The sequence below is a fragment of the Helobdella robusta genome (assembly GCF_000326865.2).
Source record: "Helobdella robusta unplaced genomic scaffold HELROscaffold_11, whole genome shotgun sequence".
Taxonomy (NCBI): domain Eukaryota; kingdom Metazoa; phylum Annelida; class Clitellata; order Rhynchobdellida; family Glossiphoniidae; genus Helobdella; species Helobdella robusta.
The window spans coordinates 3,738,603-3,757,357 of record NW_008703617.1 but is presented as its reverse complement, the minus strand read 5'-3'; the positions used below and the strand labels follow the sequence as shown (position 1 = coordinate 3,757,357).

The following is an 18,755-nucleotide window of genomic DNA, read 5'->3' as shown; positions in this document are numbered from 1 at the left end:
ACGTATATATATACTTATATACGGTCAGGTATCACTTTGTCAATACCATATAATGATAGCGTTTTTCAACCACAAGTGGTTGAAAAATTGGTTGTTCTTCATGCTGTACGTTGTTAGCTTTCATGATTTCATAGACGAATGATGGGTAAAATGACAAGAGACAAGTAAAAGACAAGAGACTATGTAAAAATTCATGTCATTAGCACATACTTCAGCAGTATATGTAACATTAACTCATGGTTACTACAGTCACCACAATATTTATGGATATCATTAATTAAACTTTTGAACATTATACAAACTAGCAACTACGTGAATGAATGAAATAACAAAACACACTGCACACATTTAGCACACTCCTTCATAGACATCATCATGTCCTTGCATCTTCCTACAACAAACCTAGCATGCATTAGAGTTCGAAAAAAGTTTGATGATAATCGAACATAGGACATTTAATTCGCCTTAAAACTTCTAACTTTGAACAGCAACGCTATTCAAATTATTTCAAAACCAAGAACCCATAACAGTGTGGCGTGAATTTCAAAGAGACCAAACACGCCAAAGTGAACCCACCGACGATCTCGCTAATAGTTTGTTCATTTTTATTGCCGGGGATCAGAGATTTCCTGATCTGTTTCTCGAGGTTGCTGTGTTGTTTTCCGAGCTGCTCGACCATGTCTTCCAGGTAGACACGCCTCTCGTGCTCATACTGCAACAGCTTCTGCCATCTTGTGCCCTGATTAGTAGCCAGCACTAAGAACTCATTACATGCCTAAGGTATCAAAAATTATTTATAATAGTTAATTTATTATAATATAATTAGTATTTAGACAAATACTGAAGCATCATTTTCAAAACGCACTAGAAATAAAAAATTAACCCAATATGCAATCTAGTGACCATCACTCCATTAGGAGTAGGTTAAAAGACAGTAAGCAAATATTTAGCAGAAGAACAAGAAACACCAAAACAACAAAACGAAACCTTAATTACAACTCAAACAACCAGATATATATACATTTAACAAAACTTATAAATCATCTAAAAATAGCAATTACCAAATACATGTAAGACATACAAACACAAGCAAACTCAATGTAATAACCATGATCATGGCGTTGGAAGTAAGTCTAAATAAGTTCGCTCGTTCCATGACCGACTGAATTTTTAACGTTCCATCCGAGGAATTGTCAGTTGACTCTAGATCGACGAGTGCCCTCTGCAGGGCGGCCCCGTGTTTCGTGATGGAGTCGTTGCAATTCTTCAAGTCGTCGATTTTGCTAGATAGAGTTTGCAGTGTGTTCTGTATTTCTCGTTTGTCTGATTGTATGATGTCTTCGTCGTCATCTGTTTCGATGAGTGGTGTAGAATTTGTGGGTTTGTTAGTTGGTTGGTTGATAAATTGATTAGTTTAATAATTGAAAGATTAGTTTTTCGGATGTTCAATTGATTGATAAATCAATTGAATGATTAATTAGATTGCTGAATGATTGATGGATCAATTGACAGATTGACTGGGTAATTTATTATTTGGATGACTAGTTGAATGAATGGAGAATGAAATATAATTGAATGAAGTTTATGTCAGATTAAAATTAGCAAATTGCAGGGATGATTAGTTGATTAACTCCCAACAATTTCAACAATTAACTTATAAAAATAATTAAACAACAATGATAGTAATTTTAATTGTTTACTTGAGGTAATCTTTTTATCAACCATGGTAAAATCAAACCAGGTAACAATAACAGACAAAATTATTCAACTTCAAAGACACTAATTTGATATTGGCTTCTTCAATCCAAGACTAACAACAAACAATCAAACAAACAAACAAACAAATATTAAGTCAAATAAGAAAATCAAAACAAGTAATAATATAAACTATTATTATATTATATCATATATACTATTGCTTGACATATTTCTTATATTATCATAAAAAGTCACTAACAATACTGCCTTCAACAAGCAATGTTATCAGGAGAAAAAAATGATGATGCAAATCAACAGATAATGCCTATAAGTATATGTATATATTGGTTTATAAATAGCTTCTTAAGGTAATCTATTCAAACCCAATAATTTACATAAAATATTTACATATTCTGAACTTATAAGAGAACATATAAGTTACAGACTATTCTTTTATTCCAACAAAAACAACAACTGCATCATGATGGTTATATAGTGAAAGCATTGTTATTTGTTTATACAAAAAATTGTTTGCAATTGTCTGAATAACTCTACTAGAGGCGCATATTTTCAAGACTAACAAGTATATAAAACACAATATATAAAATATATTCAACACAATATATAAAAGTTATATCATTTCTAAACTATATGCTCTATGGCATATAAATAGATAAGTACATACACATATACCTGCACACATACATACACTCACGAATACCTACATACATCAGGTATTTGCATGACACATTTAAGCAGACAAACATTATATAAACCCATAAACACACGCACATAAATACATACATATGCACACACACACGCGCATACATACATAAATGCTGTTTATCTTGTCTCTCACCTCAGATTATTTTTAGGAGCAAAGCAAAAATGAAAAACTTGTCATCTATAAATAATACACATATTCTTGAAGTAGTTAAATTACATGTTAAACACCAATCCCACTACATGCTAAGTTACTTCTAAACCCAATCATAACTTAGAAAAAATAACTTGATCATTGTTCTTCACATTGTCACTTTATATAACTCAGACATGTTCAAGTTTGCATAAAAAATTGTAGACATAAATAAAAAAGAGAAATAACAAAAAAATTTAATGTATGTACAGTAAAATTTGAGCCAAATGAAATTAATGAAATAAAGTTTAGCAAGTCCAATCATTAAACACAAAACAGAATTGAATGCTTTAGCATCTAGCAAATGAAACATCTGGTGTGATATGTTACAGACTGTAATAGGAGTGAGCATAGGCTATTAATAAAAATCTTTAACATAAAACTTTGAAAATTGAAAAAAAATTCTGATCCATCTTTGACACTTTTTCATTTCACACTTAACATTATAAAAATCCAATAAATTATAAGTCTTCTGGTAAAAATTAGCCAAAACAAATAAACAACAAATATTCATATAATTTAATTTTATTACATCACCTCACTAATAACTTAATTCAGTCTCAAATCATCCACACATAGCACAGGCCATGTATCACACAATTTTTCTCTCTTTCTAACTAGCTTTATTATACCAACCAAGCATGTTATAATGTTACAACCAACTCACATGTTTTTCACATGATAATGACCTGCTGTAGCAGAGTTTTATTGTCTTAATTAACAGTGTAAAGGGTGAAATTATATCCACACGCACACAGATGCCCGCACGGGCGCACATACATATACACACATAACCCATATACGTGTATATAGTTTAAAATTACTAATAAAATATTAAATATTAAAACAAACAGATATGAGGTGATATGATGACAAACATTTTAATAAGAAAATGTTTAGACCATAGAAGTTAAGCTACTAAGCAAAAGTTATAAAAATAGCATATGTTAAATTATAAACATTGAAAGAATGAATAAGCATCATTATAGATAATTCAAATTTATTGCATCAATACTTGAAAACACTTTAATGCAAACACCCACACATACATACACACACACACATACACACACACACACACAGACACATATGAACAGCACACATTACATACACAGACTCAGACACAAACACACACACACACATAAACACACAGTCACACATGAAAGAGAGCAACTTACACAAATACAATTGATTGACAGGATCAATAACATTAAAACATTCAACAAGGCTTCAACAAGACACATTTACAAACAATGGCATGGCTCATGCAATCATCATGAACTAGCAGAACAAAATAATTATGAATCATTCCTATAGTTTGCTGTCATTATTATTACCATACACTAACCACACACACACACATGCACAACTGACCCGATTCTAAAAGTGTAATGGCTTTGGTTTTGGCAAGTTCAAGAGCCGTAACCCACTTTTGCCTCTCTACCTCTGAACTGGCCTTTAAATGAAAGGTCATTGTTCCTCTGTTTGATATGACAAAGCTGCAAGAATCCTGCGTATGTATGAATGCATTCGCAAGATTTATGGTTCCTCTGCAAGCATTTGACATTTCTGCCTGGTTCCTAAAAAAAAAAATTAATTTGAAATTAGGTTATTTAGTTTCTTGAGTTCAGGAAAAAGACCAAAAAAACTACTATGTAATTTTCTAAGTAAAGAAATCATATTGTATACATCTTTGGGCAAATTCAAATCGATTCAAATCAAGGCAAGAAAAAAAAGTTTTAAAGTTATAATAATTATGTACTATAAGAACTAACTTCAAAATGTAATTATAATTGATGAAAAACATTTGAAGTAGCAGAACTTACTCTTATGTAAAACAACAACCTAGAAATATGAAACACTGGTTATAAAACCCAGCTTGAGAAAAATTAAAATATGAAGTTTGAAGACTGATGAGAAAGAACCAATGTGTAATGTAACAACCACTTGTGGTGTGATCTTTGTATAGTTGTATAAATAAATGAGCATGTTCTTAGAAATTTCCAATTAAACATATTGTAAGAAAAAAATTTGTTAAAAGGTTTGAAGGGTATGTAAAAAAAAAAATTAATACAACTTTGGAAGCATTTTCTAATGGATAATTAAACCTGCTATCATATTCTGATAACAAATCTCAGATAACCATTCAACTTTTGTGGCAAATTTTTTTTCATTAAAAATGGCTTTTTAATAACGCATGTCAGTTGGCTATGTTAAGTAATAGTATAATTAACAAGTATAAGTTTTATTCTGCAAGAACACAGGAATCATATCTAATTAAAAATGCTTTTTATGTTCTAATAAAACATAAATTATACTTCTTCTTATATAATTTAAAAAAATATTATTTATAATAATAAATAATAAATACATAATGTCTTAAAAAAACCAAGAAATAATAAATCAAAAAAAGAATAATCTTATTAAATTTAAATCTTGAAAATTTTGATAGCTAAAATAAAAACATAAATAGAAAGACTTTCCCTAATTGCCTAACCCCTTTAAAAGTAAAGAGTAAAAGTAAAAAATTAATCATTGATTTTATTATTTAGTTTAGTTAGACTTTTAGAGATGAGAATCACATGAGACATGAAAATGATTAATATTCTTGACTAACTTACAAATTAAATTAAATTAACAATTAAATGCAAAATCGCAACCATGACTCAATAAAAAAATTATTATTATTATTATACAAATTACTAAAACAACAAAAAACGGCGAACCTGTAGTAAGAAAGGAACCCATTTTGCAGGACAAACCATCTTTTCTGGTAGCCTTTGATGTAGTTTGTCCACTTGTAGAGCCAGCCCTTGTACTGATCTGAATTGTTAGTTTTTGACTCCGCCATGTTGAAGTGTATCGCGAAATATATTTAATTTAAAATTTTACAATTTAATTATGAAGTAATTTGTGATTAACTCAACACAAATCATCTGCTGAAGTCATTTCCTTAACTTTTGTAACATAAGCTCTTGCCACAAACCGGAAATAAATAAAGTAATATGGCTAATTTCATGCTCGTAATTACCAAAAAGAACTTGTTACATTTATTACTGTTGAGTCCGGCGTCGGCTGGAATTAATTATGTTTAATTGGTTATTAAATTATTCAATGATAATAATATTATAAAATTGTTACAATATTATTTACGCTAGATCATTATTTACGCCTAAAATCATGGATATATATATCCATGCCTAAAATGAATAATATTTTTCGTTCAAGTCAATGTGTAGTTATTTTATACGTATTTTATATACGCATTTTTTTTAAGCATGACTTGTGTCATGAACTTGTTAAAATATCATAGAAATCGTAAGGTAATGAATATGGTTTAGTCCCATGGTTTAGTCACTGAACTATGTATATAAATACATGGATATAATATATATATATATATATATATATATATATATATCCATGTATAAATATGTATATAGTTCTATAGTATATAGTTCTATATCATCTATTACCACCACCCGCTTGTGAGCAGTGTTGTTATTAAAAGTCAGCATAACTCAGTTTTTAGAAAGAAATAGTTATTAATTTTAGCTTTTAGACGCGAAAAGTTATCATTATGAACTAGGCATTATAGTTCAATTACTTTCGGGAATTTGGCGCTGATATAGTTTATAAAGCTGATGGTTTCTTTACTTTACTCATGTAGTACTCAACCTCTTAAGCATGAAAATGTATTATTAGGTAATGGAAATCCCGATGGAAATCCCGACGTTTTTGATGTATAGTACCTTAAATTAAATTGACCGAATAGTTGTCATATGCATTAATGAACACATATTATTGCTCGATTTTTTTTAATGTTACGCTGATCTAGTTATTAGACTGATATTTTTTTACTAGATCTAGGCAGTGGCGGATCTAGGGGCCGGGGCGACTACTTCATATATCAAAATGTTATGGGACCTACTTTTCAAAAGGAATCAGGTTTATTAACAAATGTTCTTGATTTAATTTTAACTTTATCTTAATCATGTAATAGAGTTTATGTTGCAAAATCCACCACCTTTGGGAAATATTGAACATGGTCATCATATAATACTAGAATTTAGACATAGCTATATATTATATAGTGATTCAAACTCAAAGGATAAATTACCTGTGAAAGGAAAATTTTTATATCAGGAAAGCAATTATTGTAGATTAAAATAATTTTTTTATTAATATAAATTGGGATTTATTATCAAAAGATAAAGATGTAGAAGAATGTTACTGTAAGTAAATGGTTAGAATTATATTATACAATGAGGGTTGCAACAAATATGTTCCAAAATTAAAAACAGACAAATTTAATTAAAATAAAAAGCATCCTTGGATAACAAGAGAATTGAAAAATATGAGCAGAAAAAAGAAGAATTCATGGTACGAATGCAAGAGGAATCGGTTTAGTGGTCATGTTAAAGTCCTAGAATACAAAGCCATTAATAAAGAAATAAAAAAATTGGTAAGAAAATGTGTAAGGAATTTTGAACAAAATTTAGCAAGAGATGCAAAAAAACATCCTAAAAAAATATATGCCTATATGAATGGAAAAATAGTCATTCGAGGCTCTATAAAAGCAATAAAAAATTTTGATGGTTCTGTAGTAACAACTGGACATCCAATATCAAATATTTTTAACAATTATTTCAGCTCTGTCTTCTCAATAGAAGATAAAAATAATTTTCCTACTTCTCTACCAAAGACAAATGCTATATGCACAGACCCATCTTTTGATGAAATCATTATCAAGACTAAATTAAGAAATGTAAATAAAGCTATTGGAGTAGATGGTGTACATCCTAGAATTCTCAAAGAGTGCTCAGGAAGTCTAGCAAAATTTTAAATATTTTAATTTCATGAATTTTATAAAGTAATCCAAACCATATGAATAAGCAAGGATGACCATGCCATCATTGTCCAAGTCACCGTCCAAAGTTGGACTGCTGCACTAGCATTTTAATTGCAATTTATATGGTGTAAAATAACAAATGTAACAAAATTGGTAAAACTTATTAAACATAATCAACTTACTAACATTACAGCAGTCATAAATCATGTCACAAATTTGGACGTTGAAAACTTTTGAGAGCTTCATAACAGTTTCATTCAAGCGTGCTGATTCAGTGCCAACTAGTTCACTAGTTTAGTTGTTTGTACAATTTTAGAATAAATAAATAAACGAATAGAAAAAATGATTTTGCAAGACAGCAAAGATTGAACGTTAATGTCAAATAAAATAACACGGCAATGTTATTCCATCTTATATGAATATTTTTTCATTTCTTCATCATCAATCTCATATTTGCTTGCTAACAAATCGAGCCCTACTCGCCTAGCTCGGTTAAACTTTTGTGCCACATAAGACGAAACATGTACACCACACGACGTATACACACATATTTGTATGTAACATCCAAACACACACACACAAACACACACATATTGCCTGTTATATACCTCATCATACGCACAAAGAGCAGGATAGCCTTCGAGATGAAATTCGAGACTGCGTTCGAACCAGGGAAAAGCGTAACAAAAACAACGTGCGGCAGGACACCTTACTTTCTGAACTTACTCTCCAACCGTTCTCATCTTTTAAATTTAATTTAACAACAAACTCTATCTATCTATCTCGAATTAATATCTATAAGTAAATATGTTTAAATTTTAAAATCCAATTTTATCATAATGATGTAATGTGTTTATCATTTTATTCCCGCCTATGTAGAAACGTTTTTTTCAACAAATTGTTGAACAACTGCATTAGCCAAATGTCAAATTTCATGTGTTTTTCAATTTCACTTATATATTAATAGCATGTGGAATGCTTTGGAAAGAATGTGGATACAAAATGAGCAAGTCATTTTAAGTACTTTGTATCGTAAATGTACCCATTTCGAATTAGCTTTTAGTAATAATATTAATAATAACCACAATAATAATGAGAATAATAAAATCATTAATAATAATAATAATAAACAAATTATAATAAATATTTCCACTTGTGTGTAGTACGAAAATTATAGTATAGCATAATTGTTACCTATCCTTTTGTGGGTTATTTACCAACACGAACAAAAATTAAAACCTCGTATCAAATTAAAATAAAAATTAAACAATTTAACTATATATTTAAAAACATTTAGTAAATTAATCAATCGATATTGTCTCTATTAAATAATTAATTGCTTAATTAATTAAATATAGTTAAATATACATATTTTGAATGTTTGGATAATTCTGAGAACAATTCAAAAATGAGTAGTGTTAGTTTTCTGTTTTTATTTATCATTCATTCATTCATTCGTTGGTCTGTTCATTCATTCGTTTGTTCATTCATTCATTCGTTTATTCATTCAGTCAGTTTTTCATTCATTCATTCACTCATTCATTCATTCATTCATTATCGAATTGAAACTAAATCCTCGTTAAAATTGATAATGATTGAAGTTGGATGATAACTAAAAATAATAATTAAAAGAGGCGTAATACGAAATTTTAGAATTAGGACAAGGAAGAATCCAGACAACGTTTACGAGGGAGACCGAAATTTTAAATAAAATTTAGTCAAAAACCACAAAAATGTTTGCTGGTGTGGCCAAAATTAGGTCCGCAAAAATCTAATACTAAATTAGAACCAATATTATTTTTCACAAAAATTTACTAAATCAACTTTTTCGGTTTGACTACAAACATTCTTTAAAGAATTCGTGAAATTTAACCAAAATTTTAACAAAGATACGGAGGAATGAAACCTCAAAACTCCCTTTGCTACCCCTTAATATTTATACTAATAATTAAACAACTATAAATAATAATTCGCTAAATATTAGCAATCAATAATTAATTAATAATTATTAATAATTAATAGAAAATAAATTTCGACCTATCACAATCGGACAAATCGACAACGGTCATAGTGAAGCACGATCGACAGAATGAAGAACTGCAGAGAGATGGACAAGAAGAAGAGGAAGAGAGAATGAGAGAACGAGAAAGAGAAAGAGAAGAGGAAAGAAGAGAAGTAGACGAAAAAGAAAGAGAAGGAAAAAAGAAAGGAAAAAGAAAACGAAAGAAAAATAAGGATGAAAGCGATCTGGAACAGTTGAAGAGGGAAGTCGAAATGGTAGTGTTTTTTATGTACATTTTGTTTTAATTATTGTTATTATGATAATAATTGTAATTATAGTAATAATAATTATTATTATTATCACTATTATTATCTTTTATTATAATTTAATAGATAATTCAAAATTTTTTTGCCCAATTAACGCACAGTCCGACCACAAGCTGAGCCTGGCGGAGCTCGCTTCAAAATATCAAACTGATCTTCAAAGGGTTAAATGATGATGATGAAAATGATGACGACGAGGATGATGATGATACGGATGATGATGATGAGAATGACGATGACATCGACAAACTTTTTAAATGTCTAATCTATTACATACAACCTAATTTTCCATCATTCATTATTTTATTAATTAATTCTAGTTTCTAATTGGTGAAACATTGACTAAAAAGGGTCTAAGAATAGAACAGTACAAGGAAATCTTGTCACGTGATGGCCCCAATCAACTTACCCCACCAAAAACTGTTCCGGAATGGATTAAATTTTGTAAGCAGGTGCGTACGCGTCATACTTCCAGTTTACCTGAAACTGAATTATTTCATTGATATGTTTGTAAATGTTTTGTGTTTCTACGTATCCATGTTTTTTTGATATTTTTTAGTGTTTGGTTTATGTTTATAATGATGTTTGTTGATGTTTTTCAAGAAAAATAAATGATTTTTTGTATCATTTTTTCTTGTTTCCGTAAATTTCAATGTTTTATTGGTTCATCCTATATACATAAGTCAAGAGTTACGTCACTTATGTGGTAATTATTATTAATAATATCATTATAATTAAATAAGTATTAATGAATGTAAAGAAAAAATATTTTTCCAAAAGTTGTTTGGTGGGTTCTCCATGCTGTTGTGGATAGGAGCGGTCTTGTGCTTTGTGGCTTACGGCATCGTCGTTTCGTCCGTAGAGAGTCCGCCCGGAGATCACGTGAGATGGAAATTTCTATTTTTAGAATGCACAAACATTTCCAATTAGTCCCTTCAACAGCATTGCTTGGCAGACATGTTATCAATCACACACAGCACGTTGTTATTATATACGCGGTATATTGCTTGATCGAATCATTGTTAATTGGTGTCGTTATAAATCATTAATATTGTTATTATTTGCCAAACATAACGCAATGTCCAGTTATACTTGGGCATCGTGTTGACGGGTGTCGTCATCGTCACAGGCATATTCTCCTACTATCAAGAGGCCAAAAGTTCAAAAATTATGGAATCTTTCAAAAATATGGTTCCTCAGGTTGCAGATTAGCGTTGTTATATTTGTTTACAATTCAATTTTTCTCCTTTTCAATGGAATATACGCAACCAGCCACTCAAAAACAAACACCTATCTGTCCGTTGTTGAAACGTAATTATTTTGTGGCAAAGTGACGTAAAAAAGTCACTTCTTGAAACATTTATACAACGTTTAATTCGATACATTCTTATTCCGATATATTCTTATTCCGATACTTTCCTATTCCGATCTCCCGTTCTCATTCCGATACATTCTCTTTCCGATACATTCTCATTCCGATACATTCTTAGTCCGAAACATTTTTATTTCGATACATTCTTATTCCGATACATTTTTATTCCAATACATTCCGATATAATTTTACTCGTACCAGTTCGCATTAGTGATAAGAGAAGGCGAGAAGTTGAACGTGAGAGCCGAGGACCTGGTAATTGGAGACCTCGTTGAAATTAAATCTGGTGACAGAGTGCCGGCTGATGTCAGGATAATTTCATGCAGTGGATTCAAGGTTCGTAGGCTTGTCTTATAATATTCATTTGGTTGAATGTGTCAAGTTCATGCAAATATTTTCAACAATGGCAATCTTAAGTGCTGCATATTTGAGTGCTTGCATTCATTCTTAGTAAAATATTAGGAGATTGAGTAAATACTTTTATTAATTTGATTGTGATAATTTTTAGTGAAATTGGTCACAGACATTTTATTTTACATCAGGTTGACAATTCTTCTCTAACTGGCGAGTCTGAGCCGCAGAGTAGAGTGGTTGAATGCACGCACGATGCACCGCTGGAGGCGAAGAACCTGGCATTCTTCTCCACGAACGCCGTCGAAGGTTCACACATCTCCAAATTCATTCAAATGAACTGCTTCTTCAGTTTCAATTTGTTCATCAAATGGCTCGTTGCAGAGGTGTCGCTTGTGATATCATCCTCCACATAATTTCAAATCAACTGTTTGAATCTACAAGCTGCTTTCGAGTTTTTTCTTGCATTCGAGCGTGATTTTGGCGCCTTGTGTTTTGTTATTTGCATTGTACAGGGCATACGTTTAAACTAATACTTATCAATTAAAGAAATTATTTTAAAGTTAAACATTACATTTTATTATTTCCGTGTTACATTCAAACTGAAAACACCAAGGGACGGCAAGGGGGATCGTGGTAAACACCGGTGATCGTACAGTCATCGGTCGAATCGCCAACTTGGCCTCGGGAATTGAGATGAGCGAAACTCCAATTGCGAAGGAAATCGCTCATTTCATCCACCTCATCACCGGTGTGGCTGTTTTCTTAGGTGTGGTTTTCTTCATCATCGCATTCATTCTCGGCTACAACTGGCTTGACGCCGTTATTTTCCTGATTGGAATCATCGTCGCCAATGTGCCTGAGGGATTGCTTGCTACTGTTACTGTTTGTGATTCATTTTCTATTTTTTTGGTTTTCCAGTTCATTTATTGAAAAAAAAGTAAAATCTTCAAAAGTCACTTCCATTTCGTTCAGGTCTGCCTGACATTAACCGCCAAACGAATGGCCAAGAAGAACTGCCTTGTGAAGCACCTGGAAGCGGTGGAGACGTTGGGGTCGACTTCAACAATATGCTCCGACAAAACGGGAACCCTCACACAAAATCGAATGACGGTCTCACACATGTGGCTCGATGATACTTTCTTTCAAATTGATCTCACCAAATCAAATGATGGTGAATATCACACAAACACACACGCACGCACGCACGCACACACAAACAAACATCCACGCGCAAACGCAAACACATAACATTATTATCATCATCATCCTCATCACCGTTATTTTTATCATTGTTATTAGCGTTGAGATCGCCTAAGCTATCCAGATCTTGGAATGAATATTCTCGAGTTGGCATGCTGTGCAGTAGGGCCGAGTTCAAAAGAGGTCAAGAAAATATTGAAGTAATGAAAAGGTAGTTAATTATTGCTATTTATATTATTTTTGTTATCATTCAGTTTCCTCTGTTATTATTATTATTGTTGTTATTAAATTTTTTAAATATTCCCAAAGTTCTTTGTAGGAGTTATGAAACTTTTACATTAGCTTGAGATCAACTAATATAATCGCACATTTGTGTATATCTTTTTAATGATAATGACAAAAATGATAATAAGAATGGCCTGGTTCGATTGAATACTGTCTGTCCGAAATTCAAAGACCGTCATACGCCAGCCATGCGTGTATGATGCGGTGCTGTGCTTGCGCGTAATATGTTTGAACCCCGTGTGGTATTCAGCAGTACGGCCTTTGTGGCACGGAGGTTTAAACATAAGAATAATATCTAAGCAGTTCTGCGATTGTCCGAACTGCACAATGAAGATTAGGTGGAAATAATACAAATAATAAAATCAACAAAGGAAATAATAATAGTAATGATTACGTAATAAAAAGGAAATGAATATTTTTTAGAGAGTGCATTGGTGACGCTTCGGAGTCGGCCATCTTGAAGATCATGGAACTTGGAGGAACTAACGTTGAAGAGTACAGGCAACGATTAAGGAAAGTCTGCGAGGTCCCGTTCAACTCTGTTAATAAGTACCAGGTATGTTTTATTATTCTTATTCATTATTTTTATTGTTTTTGTTGGGTTGATGTTGTTGTCTGGTTTGTTAATGATGTCATTACGGTTAAATATATATTGATCAATTTGTTTTTTTTTTCATAACATATTACAATGCCTCCTGTAAGGATAGTTTGGAAAAAAATACAGCAACCGTACGAAGCATTTCAATAAATTAAAAAATTTATAATAATTTTAATTTGTTTTTCATTAATCTACTGAAAGTTTTTCATTCTAAGATTAGACATAACCTGACTTTATTGGAGACGATGAAACAACTTTTTCCAGCTCTCCATACATGAACTGGAAAACGAAAATGATTTCAGCTCCCACATCCTCGTCATGAAAGGTGCTCCTGAAAAAATTTTTGAAAAATGTAACAGGATTTTAATGCACGGCACAGGGCTGGAATTGAACAAATACTGGAAAAGGCGTTTCGACATGCACTGCCTAAGACTTGGAAATATCGGGGATAGAGTTTTAGGGTTTTGTGACTTGGAACTGCCAAAAGATTCCTACCCTAGAGGTTTTGAATTTAATGCAGATGACATCAACTTTCCAGTCACTGGGCTTAGATTTTTAGGACTCATTTCGATGGTTGATCCGCCGAGAGCCAACGTACCTGATGCTGGTTTCAATTTTTTTTTTGTATAGAATTAATTTATAATTTTGTTTATGTCAAGATAAAATGTCATTTGATTAGGGAATTTATTTAATGAATTATTTAACTATAAAGAAGTTATTCAACAATAAATATGAATATGTAATTATGAAGTAATCTGTTAAAATTTACAAATTACAGATTAAATTACGTGTGTTACATAAATTTGACCATATTTCATCTTATACATAATGTCGCATTCTTGAATGTTATACATAACATCGTAATGGTAACGCTTACCTATAGATAATTATTGTTATAGTTATTTTATTATAAAGATAATTATAGGTAAATTATACTGAAAATGATTTTTATTCATTTGTTTAAAAATTCGAAACTAACAATTCAACCAGTGAGAAAATGCAGAAGTGCGGGCATAAAGGTGATCATGGTGACTGGCGACCACCCGACCACAGCCATGGCCATTGCAAAAAATGTCGGAATTATAACAGAAGGTGATCGACAACGTCTTTTCACATAATTATTTTATCTAATTTTGTTATAAAAATTTATAAAAAAAATTTTCCCTTATTTTATATTTATTTTATCTAAATTTGTTATAAAAATTTATAAAAAAATTTATTTCCCGTATTTTTACTTTCTGGAAACTAAATTATAACCGTAAAGACTGAACTAATTTCATAGCTAAGAGTTGCATTACACCGCTCTTGGGAAGAAATTCTTCAAGGAAAATGAGTAAAATTTTGTAGGAAATGAAGCCTAAACCTATCTAACTTCAGTTTAATCATATCCTCTATCTATGTAAGTGTCTTTTAACTCTTCAATTTAAAAAAACTTCTCAGATCATATAAAAAAAACTTTCACGCGAGGTATAATGACTGATAACCATGTATCTTGAATCAATATACATGCTGATAGCATCTAAGAGTAACAAGCGGTACACAGCGTCTGAAACAGAGAAATACACAAACGAACGATAAAATACATGAGGTCCTTAGTTATATTTACTTTATACGAGCCATTCTAAATGCGCTCGGTAGTGTTATGCTTTCTTATTTTATTAATATCAAAAAGTAATTTATAATAAATGGACCGCCATTTTCGAATTTAGAAAATATTTTCGTATTAAAGCAGGCAGACTAACATAATGAAAATATGAAACTCTAAAACTCTGAAAATTTCGAATACGAACTACAGGGTCGAAGATTACTGATGATTTCAGTGCCAAGCAAGAGAAGTCATTGCTCTCGAAAGAAGATCAGTTCTGAAATTTTTAATAATAATAGTATAATTATCGTAATAATTACTTAATTGTTTATATTTCTATTATTATTAATGTTGTCTTATTTGCTTTTATTGTTATCGGCAAATTTTGTAAAACAGTTAACCACAAAAATAGTAAAAATAACAAAAAAGAAACACCGTCCGAACACAGTGAGGCAACGAAAGCGTGCGTAGTGCACGGATCTCAACTGAAAGAGATGGACCAAGATGAAGTGGACGATATTTTGTCGGAACATGATGAAATTGTCTTCGCCAGAACTTCGCCGCAACAAAAATTGGTCATTGTCGAAGGTCAGTTCGTTGTTTTGTGGAAAGTAATTTTGTTGTTTGTTGTTGTTCTTGTTGTTCTTGTTATTGTTGTTTGTTGTCGTTGGTACTTTGGTCTGGTACAGTTGTATAGCGCTCTGCACGAGTGTGAAAGACGCTTGAAATCTGCTCTCTAAAAACATGTTGCGTGAGCAAAAAACGCATCTACAAAGGCAGCACATCATATACATGAATCTTTTCGCATTTGAATCCAGTCACTACTGCACAGAAGACAGGAACGTTACTAATATTTTCGAAAACGTGCAATTTCAAAGATGAAAATTATTATTTTAATTAATTGAAAACAAAAGGCTGTCAAAGACTAGGCGCCATTGTGGCAGTCACTGGAGATGGTGTTAATGATTCGCCTGCTCTTAAGAAAGCTGATATCGGTTGGACCGTGTGTTTGTTTGTTTGTATGTGTGCGTGTGTGTGTGTTTTTGTGTGTGTTTGTGTATGTATGTGTGTGTATATATGTGTGTGTGATGTTTGTATGTGTGCGTGTGTGTGTGCGCGTGTTTGCGTGTTTGCGTGTGCGCGTGTTTGCGTGTGTGTGTTTGTGTATGTGTGTTTGTGTGTGTGTGTGTGTGTGTGTGTGTGTGTGTGTGTGTGTGTGTGTGTGTGTGAGATGGATAAATTTACATATATATGCACTGCACATATATGGGAAGGAGTTGCCATGGGGATATCAGGTTCTGACGTGAGCAAGCAGGCGGCCGATATGATTCTACTTGATGATAACTTCGCTTCTATTGTGACTGGAGTTGAAGAAGGTGAAGTTGTGAAGATGAAATTTATACAATTCTTTATTATCAATCTCAACACTACCATAATGAACATTTTGCAACGTATAAAAAAGGTTAATTCGTGTAGATACAGCAATACACAACGACACTAAACCTCCAATTACAAGCTTGGATCTAAATTTTCACAGGGCGTTTGATATTCGACAACCTGAAGAAATCTATCGCGTACACGCTGACGAGTAACATTCCGGAGATCAGTCCGTTCCTCTTTTACATTACTGCCAACATCCCACTGCCGCTCGGGACTATAACAATCCTGTGCATCGACCTGGGCACGGATATGGTTCCTGCTATTTCACTGGCATACGAGAAGGCTGAGTCTGATATCATGGATAGGAAGCCGAGAGATCCTCTTAAGGATAAATTAGTCAATAATAGGTAGGTAGGTAGGTAGGTGGGCAGGTAGGTGGGTAGACAGGTATGTAGGTAGGTTTAAGAGGTTTACGACTCGGTTGGACGAGTGTGAATGACGTCCTGCGACGAATTCATTAATTCAAAAAGTAATGAGACCAGCATGACGCAAATAAATTTCTTTGCAGGCTGATTAGCATGGCTTACGGACAGATAGGGATGATCCAGGCTTGCGCGGGTTTCTACGTTTACTTCGTAATCATGGCGGAAAATGGATTTACTCCTCGTTAATATTTTTACTGTTTATTTTTTGTTAATTCACTCAATTATTCGTTTAATTAATTTTTTATTTATTTATTTATTCGTTCGTTTGTTCATTAAATTTCAGTTCATTTATTTTTTGAGTTCGTTCGTTCTTTTGTTTGTTCATTTGTTCATTTGTTTATTTGTTCATTTATTATATCCACTCATACATTTCTTCATTCAGTTACCCATTTGTTCAACATTGAATCTTTTATTCATTCATCCGTAATTAAATACATACTAATTCATACTTCCTTTAGTAAGACTGCTAGGCCTGCGAGTTGAATGGGACTCACCAAGTGTTAATGACCTTTTGGACTCATATGGACAAGAATGGGTACGTGTATCTGTCTGTCTTTCCGTCTGTCTGCCTGCTATCTGCTATTTGTGTATTTGTGTGCGCTATAAGTATTTCCAGAATACACAGATATACGCATAAATAAGAGTTTTTTGTTTTGCCATTTGTAAGTTTATAATTGATATCTATTACCCTGCCCTGCTATGCCACAAAATTTATAGCAATTGGTCATATTGGTCTATATATATATATATATATATATATATATATATATATATTGGTCTATATATAAATATATTGGTTTATATATATATATATATATATATTGGTCTATATATATATATATTGGTTGTTATATATATTTATATATATATTGTATATTAATACTGGAATACCAAGACATACGGCCAAAGGAAGGTTCTGGAGTACACCTGTCACACCGCCTTCTTTGCCTCAATAGTAATTGTGCAATGGGCTGATTTGATTATCTGCAAGACTAGGATGAATTCAGTTATTCACCAAGGGATGACGTAAGTTTCTAACTATTACATTCCTTTCTTCTTTCATTCATTCATTCATTTATTCATTCATTCATTCATTCATTTGTTCATTCGTACGTTCGTTCGTTACAGTTAACTATGATAAGTGAGTGAACGAGTAAATAGTTGCTAAACGAGTGAATAAATTAGTTAATGAATGAGTGAATGAATTGATAAAAGGATGAGTGAATGATTGATAGAGGAATTATTGAATGAATGAATGAATGAATGAATGAATGAATGAATGAATGAATGAATGAATGAATGAATGAATGAATGAATGAATGAATGAATGAATGAATGAATGAATGGGTATTGCTACGTTTAAAGTAATTATAGACTTGTGTTTGGACTCTTCTTCGAGACAACGCTGGCCATCTTCCTGGCCTACTGCCCAGGACTGGATAAGGGCTTAAGAATGTATCCCTTGAAGTAATTTTAAATCTTTTTATCACATTTTTAATCATTCATTCATTCATTCATTTATTCATTCATTCATTCTCTTATTCATTCGATCAATCTATTTTTCATTCAATAAATTTGCCATAGATGGACCTGGTGGTTTGCCCCTCTTCCGTTCAGTGTGGTCATTTTGCTGTACGACGAGATAAGGAAGGCCATTATGAGAGGACAGTCAGAAGGATGGCTGAAAGATGAAACCTATTATTAA

General features: G+C 31.9%; 2 protein-coding genes across 2 annotated transcripts in view; one reads left to right on the top strand and one right to left on the bottom strand.

Annotated features, from left to right (window-relative positions):
• HELRODRAFT_109253 (hypothetical protein) overlaps positions 1-5,568 on the bottom strand; it is a gene marked incomplete at its 3' end in the record, with an annotated part of 13,610 nt that extends 8,042 nt beyond the window's left edge. Inside the window, exons 1-4 of the mRNA XM_009012985.1 lie at positions 5,341-5,568; positions 3,989-4,194; positions 1,109-1,350; positions 577-775 (exon numbers count right to left, since the gene is read on the bottom strand). Coding sequence (XP_009011233.1) covers positions 577-775; positions 1,109-1,350; positions 3,989-4,194; positions 5,341-5,465 — 772 coding nt within the window. The 5' untranslated portion in view covers positions 5,466-5,568. The remainder of the gene's footprint in view (positions 1-576; positions 776-1,108; positions 1,351-3,988; positions 4,195-5,340) is intronic.
• A 4,031-nt stretch (positions 5,569-9,599) lies between these two features.
• HELRODRAFT_156333 (hypothetical protein) lies at positions 9,600-18,755 on the top strand (the record flags this gene model as incomplete). The annotated part of the gene is made up of 23 exons (XM_009012984.1): positions 9,600-9,743; positions 9,896-9,955; positions 10,142-10,243; positions 10,572-10,673; positions 10,878-10,991; positions 11,365-11,499; positions 11,706-11,823; positions 12,131-12,399; positions 12,490-12,688; positions 12,817-12,928; positions 13,426-13,558; positions 13,865-14,207; positions 14,591-14,692; position 15,396; positions 15,634-15,773; positions 16,100-16,180; positions 16,460-16,561; positions 16,723-16,972; positions 17,134-17,231; positions 17,509-17,585; positions 17,946-18,076; positions 18,416-18,517; positions 18,635-18,755. 23 exons carry the CDS (start codon positions 9,600-9,602, stop codon positions 18,753-18,755), a joined length of 3,036 nt encoding a protein of 1,011 aa, XP_009011232.1.